Source organism: Amia ocellicauda, chromosome 14 (assembly GCF_036373705.1).
Source record: "Amia ocellicauda isolate fAmiCal2 chromosome 14, fAmiCal2.hap1, whole genome shotgun sequence".
Taxonomy (NCBI): Eukaryota; Metazoa; Chordata; class Actinopteri; order Amiiformes; family Amiidae; genus Amia; species Amia ocellicauda.
Genome location: NC_089863.1, coordinates 25,321,773 through 25,340,026, shown reverse-complemented (window position 1 = coordinate 25,340,026; position 18,254 = coordinate 25,321,773). Strand labels below are relative to the sequence as shown.

The following is an 18,254-nucleotide window of genomic DNA, read 5'->3' as shown; positions in this document are numbered from 1 at the left end:
GTTTAGGTCCCTATTGACATAGATCTGAAAGTACCTGCACCGAATAGGGTAAAGGTACAGTCATTCAAGGGGAAGCAAAAATGTTGTCATAATTTTTGGAGACAATTGTAAAGTGCAAGAATAAGTACAGCAACATGCTGAGGTAGGTAAGTGCATGTTTAGAAAGTGCATGAATGTAATAACATGCATGCAGCCTGGGGGGGAGGTAATGTTATTTTTTATAGAGCCCTTACAAGCCAAAAAGTGTTCCAAAGCTCTATCAATAAAGTAAAACACAACAACACAATAAACAACTCATATAGAGTGAAAACAGCAAAAACATCCAGGAACAAATTAAGAAAACGCCATTTTAAAGTCTTTCAGCAATATTTCAATTTTTCAACTTGCACAGAATTTGATGGTTGGCGTTCATGGAAGTACCCACCTGTCCCACGTACGGGTAGGACTCCTCAGAGTCAATGCCGCGGTTGTTGCTGACGTATTTGAAGGCATTGGTCATGTAGCCGCCGCCGCAGCCGTCGTTGTCTGTCACACAGTCCACCAGGTTCTGGGGGCTGAGCGAGCGCAGCGTGCCCGTGGTCTTCTTCAGCTGGCCCTCCAGCGCCCCCACCGAACTGAACGCCCAGCACGAACCGCAAGAGCCCTGTGATGCCACACACACACACACACGCACACGCACACGCACACGCAAACACACAGCGTTAATGCCGTACGCCTTTCAGTCTTTCCCCATGACTGCTCTCTCTACGGTGCAGAAACTCCCCCCTTTCCAGTTTTGATCGTACTCATCCACCTCCCTTTTCTTTTTCTTTTTAAAGATTCTAAACAAATGCACTTCAAGTAAAAATAAATAAAGATGCAGGAATTATTCATTGTAGTCTGGGTCAATTGTTTTTGAATTGGTAGAATCCTGTACAGAAAGAAAATTCCAGTTAAGAGAACGGTGTATTTTTCAAATGACTCAAACTTAAAAACAACAACAATAATAATGAAAATCATACTGCGCATTTCTTTTGTGCATGTAAAATGTATTCAAATAAAATTGTGCATCAGGGGTGGTTTCCTGTCAGTGAGAAGTGTTCTGCCTGGAAAAAAAAGCTGCGGGTTCTTTGATGAGATCCTAAAAGGGGAACTTGCATGTAACATGCTTATGATATGAGTGCACTCTCCCAATGATGGGTGTTCATGGCACTAAAGTCACCCTAGAGGGCAGTACAGCTCTATTGTAAAGCAGATTAAGCTTCTGACTCCCGCAAGTCTCCTCAGGACCTAATGTTTTCGTGCTTGCGTTGCTTTAAATTCATCCTTCTCCACATCCTGGGTCCTGGGGAGCTACAGTACAGGAAATTCAGTTTTAAACTCCCTCGACGCTCTCGATAACACAACTGAACTAGGCGTTGGCTTCAAAACCTGGCAGATTGACCAAGATTGTGAGTCTGAGTGCTATATCAGATCATTTTTTTGTGTTTTTCTCACTCCCTAGCTTATACAATAGGTGCAGTGAATTGGTACCTGGTTTTTCACAGGCGTGACGTAGCCCAGCTTGCGGTAGTCGATGCTCTTGGGTAACTGCAGGTCGCCGTCGGGGATGAAAGTGTTGTTGGTGTCCCTGAAGGGGGGCACCTGTAGTCCGGTCAACTTCTCTGCCACCTCCTCTGTGGTCTGGGCAAGGGGAGAGTGGGGGGGAAATAGGGTGTAAGAGCAGGCGATGGAGAAGCCAAGGTCACAGTATGATTAGGCTGGAGTTCACTGTTCAGGTTCTGCTGAGCTCATATCACTTCATTAGGAACTTAATAATACTAATATTAATCTTTTTATATATATATATAGGGCATTTGAAGTCAGGACATCTCAAACAGATAAAACAAATAGACACATCAAAAAACACAACACATTTTATGTATTAAAATGCATATATAAGCATTCCCAATTTAGATTTAGAAATGATCTCAGAAATCGCAATGAACTTGCAGTTGCCTCACTGGACCCCAATCATAACTCATATTTTACTTACATTTAATTTTCAAATGAAGTTGGGTCAACAACCTTGATTAAATACAACCAACATTTCCTGATGAGGTAAGTGGTTTTAGGGTAATGGTGGCATAAGACGTAAATGCCCCCGTAAAAAAAACATTTACCTGCGTTGGAAAAAGAAAATAATGTTTGGGTAATATGAATAATGATGTGTTACTGGTATTTGGAGATAAGCAAAAGTGTCCCATGGCCCAAAATAGATTATGATGGAGTAAATGGAACAGCAAAGGTTTAAAAAGATTAAAAATGTACCTTCCTGAGGATACTGGTGGCGCAAAGCAATCTCCTGTGAGTATTGAATAACACATTAAAATATTTTTTTCCCCCCAGAACTATTATATTGACTTCAGTGTTTTCAAAACTTTGTGCAATACCCTTAAATCGAACACTGAAATGGGAAAATGGAGTTGTTTTGTGCCTATAGACTCTGAAAGCTGAGAATTCACTGGTGTCGGGCAGCCTGAAACCAGAACCATTATATCATAACCCAACCAGTCTAAATCGAGCTCTCCCAGTGTTATAGGAGTGGCCTGGTTTCTTGGCACTTCATGATGTCTCGGATTTATCCTACCCAGCCCCCTCGGACGCTCGTGAGATCCACAACGGGGGAATTATTTCCACATTCCTGAGAGCCTCAATCGTATTCATTTATGCCACTGCAGAGATCTATAGAGACCCCCCCACCCACATCCACGCTTCATTTGAAGCAATCTGCCATGGGTTCGTGTGTGATGAGCACATGCTAAGGGTGATGATGGAGGCGAGGCGAGGGTGTAGGGAGGGTTTCACACCATTTTTGTTGTCGACGTGCCATAAGACCCTTACTAGGCAAAGAATCTCTGTGTGTGGGGGGTGAGGGTGCAGTCAACTTACCATGTCTCCCAGGTTGTTCATGCCCAGCTCGTAGGTGTGGATGCCCAGCTCGAACTCCCGGTTGTGGGCCTCGATCAGCTGCAGGTTCTTCTCCCAGATGGAGCGGCGGATGATCTCTTCACTCTGTGGGGGGGGACAGACCTGATTACCTCCCGCACTACACCCCCATGGGGAAACAGCCCAGATTAGTGCATCAATATGAGTTGGCTTTCAAAATCACGCAGGGGTCCAACGCAACCTTCCTCTCTGTGAGCAAATCGTCTGGCTTCTACTCCGCTACTGGCATTAAACTTTTAATTTGTTGTCCTGAGCTGTTCTTGTTTTGTGGTGGTTTTGTTCTGTTTATGATTTATCTGGTGCATTGACGGTTCTTCTTTTTTGAAATGCATTAGATTGTTTTGTTTGGTTTCTTGATTATTTTGTTATGTTTTTGTTTATCTAATGCATTTACTATTAATTTTCAATGCACCAGATAATAATAATAATAATAATAATTATTATTATTATTATTATTATTATTATTATTATTATTATTATTATTTATATCAGGATTTTAAATGTTTTTTAGAAAAGGATTTTAAATGTTTTAAAAGTATTAAAATTTGTATGGTTTTAATTTTGAATATCTAAAATACAATTCCAAATAAACAGTATTCTACTCCGCCACTGGCGCCATGGAGGAGAGAAACCGTCTGAATCCAAAGCCTTAAAATTTGATGAGAACCGCTTCCTTATCTAGATGAGGTTCTGAGAAATGGATTTCCATTGCGTCTCACATCTAAATACGTTCTGATGGTTAAAATGAGAGCCATTCAGAACATGTAACAATTTATAAAAAATGTAATACGCCAAAATTGCCCACATTCTTTCAATTTAAAATCCATCGGGATATAATGTAGTCAGTAATCCATATATTGATTTCATTGTAGAAATGATCCTCACCTTATATTCTCAAACTATAAAAACCTATATATGGATAACAGACTATACCCCCTATCACACAAGTATACAAAAAGGGGTCACTTGTGGCAGATGAAAAATATAGGGATCACGCATTTCGGCCGTATAGGAAACATATAAAAATACGCACTGCAAACGCCCCAGGCACAAACCTGAGTGACACAGTTTTACTTTTGTTTGCAGGACTTAGCACGTCTGAGCCGACAAAAACAAACACATCCTCTTTCTAGTTTTAATTCCCGAACCTCTGCACATCATTTAGTTATCTCATGAACGCCCCTGTGAACAAAAAGGGGAAATTTATCTACATGCTGCTCAGAACGGTTCCCATTTTGAGCTCGCTGTGGAAGGCAAACCAAGGTCACGTTTCCAGTAAAAAAATGAAAATGAAGAAAACAGACCAGACCAGGGGGGGTATTTTTGTTTTGTTTTAATTTACAGTTGCTGCTTATAGTAGGATTCTGCATGGTCTGCACCTCCTATAACACTGACCAGGTAGAGAAAGGCGTCATCTTTGCAACTTCTTAACTAAATAGTGCAGTGGGAGTTAGGGTGTCTCTTTCTTTGGGATTATCAAGTCTGACTTCATTGGGAGGGTCCATATCACAGAGGTTAATGAATTTAAAGAAAACTGCTCTGACCAGTTGGTTTGTTTTGTACAGAGAAGCCGACATTAACCCGGACTATGTGAAAACTCTGACCCACTCGCAACCGGCACCGGAAAACCCTGTACTGATGTAATACGGGATTAAGTTCGTGTCAGGTTTTCATTTGCTCCAGACCGCTCTGATTTTCAATTCCACTTTCTGTCTGATAGAGATGTTTGATGAGGGCCTGTAAAGATTAGGTATGACCCCTAGACTGGACTAGTAAAAATAGTGTGGGGGGTTTCCCCAGTATTTCTGGCACTGTACTTCCTGCTTCCTCTCCTGAAATACGCAAGCTGCCTGTAAGATGCAAGCATTAAAAAAGGAGTAAGCCGCTAGTAGCCTGACATAGAGGTTAGTATCTACTTAAGCTCACAGGATGGATGTCTCTCTGTCCCCCTCCCCACTTCTCTTCCAAACCCTTGACACCCCTTAGTGAGTCTCAGATGCTTCCCTTCTGTTGGGCGCTGACAGGAAACACAACATTAACCAGCGAGAGCGAGCAGAGATGTTTACGAGTGTGCACATCCAGCTCAAACAAGAACAGGAGTGACTCTGATAGCCTCTGTCTTGTATACAGGTGTTTCCCTGTATGATTATTTGTTTACTTATTAATTAGAAGATGCCCAGAGCGACTTCCAGTTGTCACAATACCAACTTCTCCCAAATCATTTCATATTATAGTGAGGGTATTACAGAGGTGGGGCCGGTCCAGTCTGGGCTGACCAAGAGGTGGCGGGTGACTCTATATACCACGAGAGGGAAAGGAGGGCAACTTACCAGGCCGTTGTACTGCTTCCTGTGGGTGATCTTCCAGTTCTCCCACTCGGAGTCAAGCCATTCCTGCTGGAAGGGGAAGGCCAGGGCAGAGGCCAGAAACAGCACCACGAATCCACACAGCAGCATCCTGGACCAGGCAGGGAGACAACAGGAAACGGGGTGGGAGAGGGGTTTGGGATGAAAATGTGTCAGCCAATCACAGTACACCAATCACTCGGTCCACTATTATTTATGTATTTAATTGTTTCTTTATTTATTAGCAGACGCTCTTATCCAGAGTGACTTACAGCATGAAAGAGCAATACAAGAGTGCCATAATACACTATAAAATGACAGATCAACAATTACAGGTTCAAAATTACACAGGTGCAGAGGTACAAAGGTATGCAACAACAAAAACAAAAAAAAGGATCAGCATCTGATAAACAAACACTATTATCGGCAGAAGCAACAGACACGTCAATTTAAAAACAGAGACTTCACGGCCCAGTGATTCTGCAAAAGTTTCGTTTCCTTATTTGTGTATTTTAAACGAAAGCGTTTAAAGCATTGTAAGACTGGTAACAGCTATTCTTAAGTTAGTCTTATGCTGCTTCGTATATCTATTATTTCTTTACAGTGAACATGTCAGTTAGACTTCTGAACATTACACTTTCGGCAACAATTAATATTTTTCCAGATAACAACAAACAACAAAAACAATAATAATGTTGACTTTGCTCATAGGTTGCAGTGAGAGAATTGTCTCAGCAAGGGCCATGACATCTGTCTATTACAAATCTACAGAATATGTTACTTTTTGTACATAGGTGTAATCCCCAATCATTTAAAAGCTCAAGAACAGTATACACGTATATTAATAAGACATTTCAACAATAGCGCATCATACTAAAAACCAAAATTCAGTTTTTGTGCAAGTTTTAATTTTATTTTTTGCAGAGATTTTGAGCCAAAGCGCACAGAAGTGAACTGAAAACTTTAAAACAAGCCACGTTTGCTGTTTTTGTGTGTGTGTGTGTGTGTGTGTGTGTGTGTGTGTGTCGGGGTGTGTGTGAGGGTGGGGGATACATTTTTGTCCAACGTTTAAAACGTATAGATATGCGTTGAAAAGAGAATAAAAAAAACAAGTCTGCAATACAAGAAAATAAACGGATTTACTTTTCCAAACGAATAGCATCGAAATGATTCGAACAACGTTTGAAAACAGCGCCCCCGATGCTCATAAAACATCATTGTGCATAATAATCATAATCATAATACAAATAAGAATAATTCAAGTTTTTAACTCTACCTGAAATCCAAGTGTCTGGTGTCTGTTTTTCACGGCTGCAGTTGAGTTGTTGCTGAGTCGCACAGCAGCCCCTATATATACGCCTCGCTTTTCAGGAAGTTTAATTCCCGAGCCAAAGGGGGTGGGAAAAAAAAAAAAAAAAGTTTCGGGAAGTTGTATTCCAGATGGAGTCGATTACTTTCTGTGCAAAACAAAGGAGACAGCTCCAGCAATCCCTAGTACCGGGGTACAGTCATCCCTACCTCGTGTCTTACTTTAAACGAGTATTTCCTGTCAGACCTGTGTGATTAATTAATTAATTAATAACCGTAATAACGTCACAAGTTTACCATCAAGCAGAGACAAATACAACCACCGCTGTTCTGCATATGAAAGATGCGTTGCTGCTGTAGAAATACACAATCTGATTCATTTCCTAACTTAAATCTATCGACATGGGCTATGCACCTGCAGTCGTGCGACGTACTCATAAACTGTAGATCTGAATGTAATCTACTTTTAATCTGGCACTGGCACACTTTTTTGTGAATTTTCGTTAAATAGTTAAATAGTTTCAGTTTGTGCAAGTTGGTGGCCACTACTGTCAGGTATGCGCAGTGTTACCTTGACTGTGAATGAATGCCAGATGGGTCACAGCGGCTCTGTCTACCACAGTCAGACATGCACAGTGGTTGTGAGGAGGGCTGTTGTGGTTATATTTCCCGGAGGAGAGGCCACCATTACACCTCAAACGATGGAGCTACCCTAGAGCAGTTTCTTCTCCTCAAGCTGAGAGAGGGTTGAGCATTTTCTTGTCATGTGAAGCGCTCCTTGGGTACTTGTGGTGAAGGGTGCTATACAAAATAAATGCTGATTGATTGATTGATATATTGATTGGTTTGCCAGTGCTGAAATATTAAGTGAGGCTAAAGTCAGCACAGGTTAGCTGACCTTCTTGATAAAGTGCAGGCCTCTCTCAACCATCAGAAAGCGCGAATCATTGCCATGTCGGACTGAACTGGTCGGCACCTTGACCTGATAGGGGTGCACAGTTTCAATGGATCGCTGAAGGGGGTGATCTCTCTCAGTACAGAAGTGCCAGATATTTTCAGCTCTGGATTTCGCTTAATTCCCGATCAAGCTACCCTGGCCTCCACTAAGTTCAGTTGCTGTTTGTGTGCTGAGGTGGAGGTGTTGAGGTAGAGCAGGCTGACACTTGGACGGTCAGGGCCTCTGCTACGACCAGTTTATAAGTTGCGACACAAGCCCCTTCCCTGCTGGTTTTTGTTCCAACCGACCTCTTAATTATATAATTGAGCCTTATATCGCATTGTTAGTTCAATTACGGATTCAATTAAGCAATTAAGATCTCAGTTAGAACAAAAACCAACAGGATAGAGGGTCCAACAGGACCAGTTTGGGAATCCCTGGGTTACAGTATACAACCCCCTCACCGGCCACCGTCCCCACCTCCTCCACTTCCACGATCCAACAAACCCTCTGAATCAAATAAGTAGGTTTTTCAAAGTGCATCACCACAATTGAACATTTTCCACTGTTAGTCAGATTCCTGTGGTCTTGGGGGGGATGTGTCAGGTCTTTTAATGTATATGACGGTTGTCCTGTGATGTGGCATATATATTTACCCCCCCGAGTCACCCCCGTGACTGCTGTGTTGCCTCTCTAGAGCGATGATGTCACTCTACCGTATGACGCTTCGGTCCCAGTATGAGTGACATGTGAGAGGAGAAAGATCCCAGAACAGCTTGATATGTATTTTATGAACTGCACTGGGCAAAGCGTATAGGTAAGTGTGGGGCTATAGAAATCAGTCCAAAGTCAAAACACCCCCTTTCTAAACTCTGCTCAATCAATGTGAGTTTTACCATTTTAAATTGTCTGAGTCTATGTGAAATAAACTCCGAAGTCCGGGAAGTACAGATTAATTAACTTTTTATTTTACATTTTGTGAATACGCTTATATTACATTTTAATATGAAATCATAAGTTTAAGTAAAAGACCATATTATGTTACTGTTTATATGTAAACTGTTATTGTAAAGAGAAATAAGAAGACATTCTTAGGCCTTAGAATGGTCTTGTTCCTTGACTTTCCAGCCTGAGACAAAGGAATTAAAAGTTTCCCCCCTGTGGGACATCGTCGCATTACAAGATCACCCCAGGCTATTTTTTGCAGTTATTAAATGAAAAGCCGCGTTCAAACCCAATTTGCAAGTTGAAAAGTGCCCTTTACTGGCCTGCTTAGTGACACACAGAGCTGTACTGTCACAGGAGCTGCTGCTGTCTGATCACAGGCCTGTGAGGAAATTCCTGTAACTCAATTTTGACACTTTAAACATTTCAGTCATCAGAAACGGTTAACTGTGGTGGATTTTATTAGCCAATGCTGTGAAGTGAGCTTTTTCTTTCAATTAACCTTGGCCACCAACCCTAGTGTCAATTTGCTTACCGGTAGTTTCATTTAATTTTTTTTCTAATCACCTTTAACAAACTTTAAAAGGCATTGACTTTTTTTAATGCAAATTAAAACTTGGTTTTGGCGTACCACGCGAAAAATATTTGTAATTGTGTTCTTAGAGAAGGAAAGCTAGATTGCTTTAATGTATTTGCTGCAGGCGCAATCAATAGGATAATCATTCCCTTGGACTTGTAAGAGGAACCTTCAGGATTTTTTAAAAATCTGTTTTTGTTGTTGTTTTGCTTATAAATAGTGCTTTCCTCTGACACAGAGATGTAGCCTATTGGCAAGACTCATCAACCCCTTTAAGGCGCTATTTAAAAAAAATACACATTTCTAGTATTTAATCAACATTTATAAGATGCTTGTCATCTGTAAGTAAGATGTAAAAGAGGTGAACATGATGTAGGTCAGGGGCACCCAACCCTGGTCCTGGAGGGCCACAGGGCCTGCAGGTTTTTGTTTTATCCAGGTTGTTAACTGCTTAATTGAGCTAATTGTGGGTCTTAATTATGCAAAGTGTCCCTGTGTTCAAGGTATCTAGTGATTGGTGATTTAGAGAGACCAGTAGGAATGGGGTTGGCCACCCCTGGTGTAGGTTGACATGCGTGGCAGTGTGGAGCAGTGGTGAGATTAATCGATTAATCGGATTATTCTTGAGCAAAGCGCTTTACCTAGAATAAAACTCTGTGTTTATACAGGTACTTGTATGTAAAAAAAGTGTGTTATTGTAACTGGACAATGGCATCTGCTAAGAAATATATTAACTAGAAGCTATACAGTTTAGGTTAAATAATAGCCAATGCCTTTGTAAGACATTTAAATTTAGGATATTATACATACATTATGAATATATGGCAAATAAACGTGTATCGTATCGTAAATATATGTCTTAAATAAGCTGCAACAGAAAAACAGAAACTTCATAGAGAAGTTCTCGTCACATGCATAGAACAGAAACAGAATAAACAGATCAAGTGAGCTGCTGCAATTATTTAAATTTGGCACGGAAAAGCAGGCAAGGTGAGTCAACAGCCCAATGTTTAAAGATATGAGAACTACCACCAGCAAACAGAAACCAAAGCATTATAAAAGCAAACAAAATAACAGGTTGCATTGGGGTTTGGTGCACAAGTACGCTTATCATTTAGAAAAAGAAACAAACTATTATAAACGGTAATAATCATCACCATCTTTATTAATATCAACTTTTGGAATGCAATTTAGCATTTGCTAGTAAGAGAAGAGAAAAAAAAAAAGTCAAGCAATGTCGTAAATACAATAAAACAATAGGTGTGTGCTTTCCCATGCATTTTTTCCTTATTTTTGTTGTTGCATTTTTAGTTTGATGAGCTAATTGGACAACTTCAAGATTTACGGAACAACTTCAGGGGATTTCTGTGATAAATTCTTACGGTGACTAACCTAGGCCCCATCATCAACCTTTTTGACTAACAGTTTATCACTTACGCTCCCTGTTACACTGACGTTTTTGCATCTCCTTACATTATTATTATTATTATTATTATTATTATTAATAATAATAATAATAATAATAATAATAATAATAATATGATGATGATGATGATGATGATGTCATCCAAGGCAACTCACATCAATAAATACATACTGTTCAAAAATTTATTAATGAAAATTAACAAATTGCATGGTCCAGGAGGTACAAATTGCAGGGTGGTTGACCAGAAACATTAATTTCAACTTGAATGTAAAATGTAGAATTGACGAGAATTGAAAGAGTATCACCCAACATTGTAGTATCAGTATGAATTCTCAATAATGGCTTCCAAATTTGCATTTATGCATGCAGACACATAAGAAGTGAAAGAGGGGAAACAAATGAGTGACACACAGGGCTCTGAAGCTCATTGCAGATGTGAGGGGCTTGCACACGTGTACACACCTAATCTGGAGGACCATGTAAATGTAGCCAGGGCATACATACCAGCAACAATGTGAAGTATAAGTAACTGGTCTAAAAATTTAAGATATGCATTAGGAGATGCCAGATGCCTTCAGAAAATGAAGACCAGGCAATTCTAATATAAAAAAACTGACCCACTTTTTCTTTCCTTGCCTGACTAATCTGAATGGCATTTATCTTGTTTACAATTACAAAACAAAAATGGTTCAGTGAGATGTTTTGTTTTAAAGTGGAAGCTAAAACGCGATACTATTCCTCTGTACAATGTTCATATTACATCCTTGTTTGGCACAAATATTTCTTTGTTTTAGGCTTTCATTGCCAGAGAGGCCTGAAGACTTGGGCACAGGCTGTTAGTTAAAGATCTCGCAGTGAAACTCTTCTATCCGATCCTGGCAGTTTCAGTGTTTTCAGAAATGGAGGGTGACTGGGAACCTCCTGTCAGGGGGCTTTCAGCTATTTACTGTCAGCTATAACTCTGGTAATTCTCCCAGCATCTGAAGTAGTGAGCTAAAGATTGTCAGATGTGCAGGCAGACTTCCTTATGTGACTGCTGGTAAAATCTGTGCTCTACTTCAAAAACTCAGAACCAGTCAGACTGCATTCGCTCATCTGTTTCCTGTTACACGCACCACCCACAGAGGCAAAAAAAAACTGGAAGTGCTAAGACTCCCAGAAGCCTCTGCTCCAGTCATATGATGCATCCCATGACCGTGTCATGAGGTTTCAATTTTGGCTTGATTATGACTTGCGTAAGCATTCTGTATAATGTCACTTTACACTCACTTTTCACAAAGGATCAATTATTAGGTTTTCAAGTTGCTTATCACATACAATTACAATATTCAAACGTTTTTTTTTAATAATATTTGAATAGTGCATATTATTTACAATATGTGTTTTGTACAACATATTAAATTGTTGTAATGAGTGCTGTACAATATAAATTATATATTAATAATAATAATAATAATAATAATAATAATAATAATAATAATAATAATAATATCTAGAATTTAAAATACTTTGTCTGCATGTGGCAGTATTTTGTGCATGATATATTACATGGTATGTATTATTTTATTATAGTATGCAGGTTAATATCAGTGATAGTTTGTAATTTGAGTAGAAGTAGTATATTTTTGGTTAGAAGTAGTGTGCATCGGTGATAATATGTACAATTAAGTAGGGTAGTAGCCGTAGTATTATACCAGATATGTACACCGATCAGCCATAACATTATGACCACTGACAGGTGAAGTGAATAACACTGATAATCTCGTTATCAGTGGGTGGGATATATTAGGCAGCAAGTGAACATTTTGTCCTCAACGTTGATGTGTTAGAAGCAGGAAAAATGGGCAGCGTAAGGATCTGAGCGACTTTGACAAGGGCCAAATTGTGATGGCTAGACGACTGGGTCAGAGCATCTCCAAAACTGCAGCTCTTGTGGGGTGTTCCCGGTCTGCAGTGGTCAGTACCTATCAAAAGTGGTCCAAGGAAGGAAAAGTGGTGAACTGGCGACAGGGTCATGGGCGACCAAGGCTCATTGATGCACGTGGGGAGCGAAGGCTGGCCCGTGTGGTCCGATCCAACAGACGAGCTACTGTAGCTCAAATTGCTGAAAAAGTGAATGCTGGTTCTGATAGAAAGGTGTCAGAACACACAGTGCATCGCAGTTTGTTGCGTATGGGGCTGCGTAGCCGCAGACCAGTCAGGGTGCCCATGCTGACCCCTGTCCACGCCCGAAAGCGCCTACAATGGGCACGTGAGCATCAGAACTGGACCACGGAGCAATGGGAGAAGGTGGCCTGGTCTGATGAATCACGAGTTCAAGGTGTTGACTTGGCCTCCACATTCCCCAGATCTCAATCCAATCGAGCATCTGTGGGATGTGCTGGACAAACAAGTCCGATCCATGGAGGCCCCACCTTGCAACTTACAGGACTTAAAGGATCTGCTGCTAACGTCTTGGTGCCAGATACCACAGCACACCTTCAGAGGTCTAGTGGAGTCCATGCCTCGACGGGTCAGGGCTGTTATGGCGGCAAAAGGGGGACCAACACAATATTAGGCAGGTGGTCATAATGTTATGGCTGATCGGTGTATATAGATATAGCATGACCTATATAAGTTAGTATAAGTATATCTAGTTATTATTATTTTCATAACTGATCCTACAAAGGAAATCGCTGAAAGGCTAATTAAGCTGTTTTTTGCATTTAAAAACCCATGTAAGATATGCTAATATGAGCCCAATAAGGAAAAGCCAGACACACTGTGTTACAGGGCAGCCAAGAAGTGTCATAAGGGAACAAGAAATATCTTATGGGACCACAAAGTGTCATACGTGACCCAGAACTGTCATGCCTGACCACAGGAAGTCTTACATGGAGCAAAAGATGCCATGCATGATTGTAAAGTGTCCTAAGGGACGGGTCCCACTTTACGGCAACCAACAGATGTCATACAGGAGCATATTAGACTAACGAGAGCATATATTGGATTAACAGCAGCATGTTTAACTGCATTTGTTAAATAGGTTAATCCCTACGAATTCTATGGCTTGTAGGTTTGTGTCGTTGTTACTGTGTAAGTTAGTTGTAGGGGACAGGTGCGAGTCGTAGGGGCCCTATATTTAGTCTATATAGTAGCCTATACTCTCTTATTCGCAATGGCCCCCACAGCTCTGATAGCAAGAAAAAGCCCCAGCCAGTGGAGAGAGCCAGCTGTGACAGAGAGAAGGCAGAGGGTGAAAGTGAGGGGGTAAACCATCAAATATTGATTCCTCTAATTTGCTCTCTTGGGATCCAGTTACTGATGGGAGGATCTGGTGAATGGCAGTGATGTCTGACTTTCTCGTCTCAGCATTATCAGGTAAGTGGAGCCGCCCAAGGTCTGTCCCCGTGCCACCCATATCAAGAACATACAGGCTACACAATACACGGGGAATGGGCTCACTATAAACCAACTAAAGCAATAGCCTAACATTCAAAATTGTGATAAGGTCTATATTGTAGCATTCCACCGCACATGATGTGGGTTAGGAAATGGTTAATGAAGTGGGACTGGTGACTGAGAGGTGGGAAGGAGAATAGAGAGGGTCAGGGGGGTGCCAAACCAGTTCCTGGAAAGCCACAATACTGCAGATTTTACAGATCTCTCTAAATCACCAATCACTGGATGCCTTGAACATAGGGACACTTAGCCCAAGTAAGACCCACAATTGGATCAATTAAGCAGTTAACGATCTGGATAAAACAAAAGCCTGGAGGCCCTGAGGCTCTCCAGGACCAGAGTTGGGCCCCCCTGGTCTAAAGTTCAGGACTGGAGGAAGTGGAAGTGTCTGTCTATCTAGCTGTCTGGCTTGTGGCAAAGTAAGGCCTTGATACACAGTGTATTGTAATCATAAATCAATCAATTTTTGTTCTACCTACAATATTCAGTTGGTCTTATCAAATATTTCAATATATATATTTTGGATTTTTTTTTTTATAGATTGGTTACAGACTATTCTGACACAGAGGCATTCCCTTGAACTGGACACCCTACAAGGAAATATTTGAAGGACACTTTCCACAAGTTAAAACAGGCTAGAATACAAAAACAACAATTCACATGTGGTGCTTCAGCGTACCACAAAAAACATGTCCCCTTTTTAAAATCACAAAATCACATAATGTGTGACAATTGTGTTTTGGGCGGAACAAATAGATTGCTTAGATTTCTTCTTCTACTAGTCCTTCTTTATTATTTATTTATTTACTGCAATCACTCTATTTTCCCACCATTATTATACCCCAAGTCATTTGAGGAAGCACAGATTCTCGTGTAGTAGGCGGCATGGAGACATTGTTCATTGTAATGGCACTCTTAATATTTCATGGAGAGCCTGACAGAAATTTGGTCTGAAAGAAAAATCTGTTCTGTGACACGGATTTTAAATATTGATCGGAAGACAATAGACACTCAATCGTGTGCCCTTTATTGTTGGTGATGGATTGCGTGTGAGTGTTCAACTGAGGAAGCCCCCCTGGCTGCTGCGAGGGGCAGGCAAAGTGTGGGTTCAGTCGACGGGAAGAGGAGCAGTTTATACACTACACTGAAGTGATTTGGTTTATAGCAGTGGATCCTAACCCTGGTCCTAGAGCAGGGGTTTTCAAACCGGTCCTGGAGTACCCCCTGCCCTGCTGGTTTTTGTTCCAACTTAATTACTTAATTGAATGGTATGTTGCTTTGTTAGGTCAATTAAGGATTCAATTAAGCAATTAAGACCTCAGTTGGAACTAGCAGGGCAGGGGGTACTCCAGGACCTCAGAGGAACCCCTAACATGCTGGTTTTTGTTCCAATCAAGCGCTCAATTGCTTAATTGAACCATGAATTTAACTATACTTTCCTAAATCAAAGCCTTGTAATTATTTTAAATAGTAGGGCTTATTATCTTATTAAGGAACCAACTTGTTTATCAGTTACACAGTTTAAAAAGTCAAATGTAAGCAAATTATTAGTTAAATTAATGGTTCAATTAAATAATTGAGAGCTTGGTTGGACTAAAACCAGCAAGGTAGGGGCTCCTCCAGGACCAGTGATGAGAACCACTGATTGATAGTTAAAGTTAAATTAGTCAGAGATGTACAGGTTGGATTGGTCTTACAGTTAAGGCTGTAAACCTTGTAGGCCTCAGTCCATAAATTGCATAATAATAATAATAATAATAATAATAATAATAATAATAATAATAATAATAATAAGTCACAACTTTTTTATTGTGTTTGTTCAGCATCCAAATTAAATATTAAGATACATATTTTTAGCTAGGTTGATGTTTTCTTTTTTGGTCCCTTACCACCAGTTGATTAACATTACACGGATGCAGGGGAATCTCCCAGTTTACTCTTCATTTTTTCCAGCAGAAGGGAGAAGCTTTAGTCACTGTGGCCGAGAGTCACCCCGGGAGCGTGTCTGTGTCTCATACTCACGCTATGGCCATATAACTCTGGATGAGAACATCTTGTCATGTCCCTGTGTGAGTCTGCGCAGTAAAGGAAAGGGCCGTTCTGACCGCAGTATAGCTAGACGTAGATGTGTAGCTGAAAATGCCTGAAAATTTCAGAAAAATAACTAGAGTTTTGTAATAATTATCGTGTTTGTACGAAAGTATACCACACTACACTTTACTGTGTTTATACCACAGCACAGCACACCACACTTTCCTATAATTCACCACAGTACTTCACAGCCCTCTTTACTGTGATTCATGGTATACCACAATGTATGGCAAGCCGTTGTGACATTTAACCCATAATTGCTAATATCAAGAATACAATTGCTGATATCAGGAATTCAATTGCTGATATAAAAAATACATTTGTTGATATCAACAATTGGCAGTTAATTCTTCATATCAACAATTGTATTCTTGATATTAGCTATTCTGGGTTAAATGTCACAACGGCTTGCCGTAACAATGCACTTTGCTTTGCTACAGACGCATGTGAAAGTAAATAACGCAGTCACAGAGAACGGGATTGTAGTTCTCTATTAGCAGATGTGCCAAACTCTTGATGTAGCCCAGTGCTCATTTAGTCAAGACCGGGAATCTGTGCCGTTGGAAATCAGGGTGGCTGCAATTGTGTCTTCTGACCTCTAGGTGGCAGCCCTCCCTCTGTACATCCATTACACATTTTAATCGGGGCAGGTAACCTACTAATATAATATAATGGTTTCTAATGAAAAACCTCTCCTAATTCTAGCGCAATGCACCATTACAGTTGTCTAACATCCTCTACACATGACTGTGATATGCCATGCCAATTAATTGCCAGAACTGAATTACGTTTTAGGCATAAACCTTTAAGAAAAAATATTATATATATATATATATATATATATATATATATATATATATATATATATATATATATATATATATATAATGCACAATCCGAAAACAGGTGAACAAGAATTAAGATTAAGAATACAGATAAATGTAGACATGGTGTAATGGTTACATTTAGGTTGTCTGGAAAGCACAATTGTGAAATGTGTCTACACTACGCACTCAATAAATTCAATAAAATGCGCAAATTAGAGTCACACACATTTTAAAACAGACTTTTCTGCACAATTGTGTTGTTTTCCCTTTCAAACATAATTGCATTATAATATATCTATCTGTTAATAGCAGGAGAAGAGATGTTTCTTTTTTTCATTACTTGAAAACACTTAGGGCACCACCTGTAACGAGTAATATCAGTTTACCCGGATAAAAACGGTGGCTGGTGGAGTCAGGCCAGGAAGAGCGACACACCTGGGCTCAGAGCCAGAGAGGGACAGTTACATGAAGGATGTGAATGCGATTGATCCACTGTTAGTTAGAGAAGAGGTTACAGACGGACGGACAACGGACATGAGACTATAAATTATATAGAGCACAAATATAGATTATAAAAGGAATGGTGTACCATGTTTAGACGTCTCTGCTGTGGACCAGTCATGGTCGGAAGACGTTACAGGTTTGATTGTGTTTTGATCAGTTTTACTTTTTACAAACATTGACATTCCTTGCAGTCATCCAGGCCATCAAATTAATTATTTAGCCTACGAACAGTAATACAATGACAACCCTCAAATATGATCAATTCCAGTTCATTTCGGCGTATTTCCTAGGGGAATTGTATGTGAAAGTGCATTTCAGTTCATTTTGCATTTTACTCCCCACTCCAATGGTCACGTCAATCATTAGGACCGTCAGCTCCGGAGCGCAAAGCTCGTTGGCTACCCGTGGATGCAGATGGTCGAGATAAGAAATTCAGAGTTTATGTATTTCATTATTTGGTTGTTTCTATATTCATTAAAAGTGAAACTCTGCTCAATTGGCTCTGCTTCATGGGCGTGACGCCTGCTATACGGCGCGCCACTCTAATGACTTTCTATGAAGCAGAGAGATTTAATTAAAATCCAAAGAGACCTGCCAAGTCTGTCTACTGCCTAATGGGCTTTAAACTGCGGTAAAAGCAATCGGATCAATCTGTTTAAAACGCCCTTCGCCTACTCTCTCATGATCAGGTTGGGCACCGGGGAACTCAGTATTTGTATATTGTATATTTGTATCATAAAATGTGTCAATCATGTAATGTTCAAACAAGGGCAGCACTTAGTTCGATGGTAGTGCACTTGGGTAATTACGCTTGACGAATATAAGAAAGATACATAATGATTGGTTGATTGATTGGTTGATGGATGGATGTATGGATGTATAGATA

General features: G+C 40.3%; 1 protein-coding gene across 1 annotated transcript; it reads right to left on the bottom strand.

Annotated features, from left to right (window-relative positions):
- Positions 1-355: 355 nt before the first annotated feature.
- On the bottom strand, positions 356-6,840 carry LOC136767525 (cathepsin K-like). The gene is made up of 5 exons (XM_066721363.1): positions 6,589-6,840; positions 5,298-5,424; positions 2,911-3,033; positions 1,513-1,662; positions 356-643 (listed from the first exon to the last, which is right to left on the bottom strand). The coding sequence occupies exons 2-5, from the start codon at positions 5,421-5,423 to the stop codon at positions 371-373; spliced, it is 672 nt and encodes a 223-aa protein (XP_066577460.1). The 5' UTR covers position 5,424; positions 6,589-6,840; the 3' UTR covers positions 356-370.
- Positions 6,841-18,254: the final 11,414 nt, after the last annotated feature.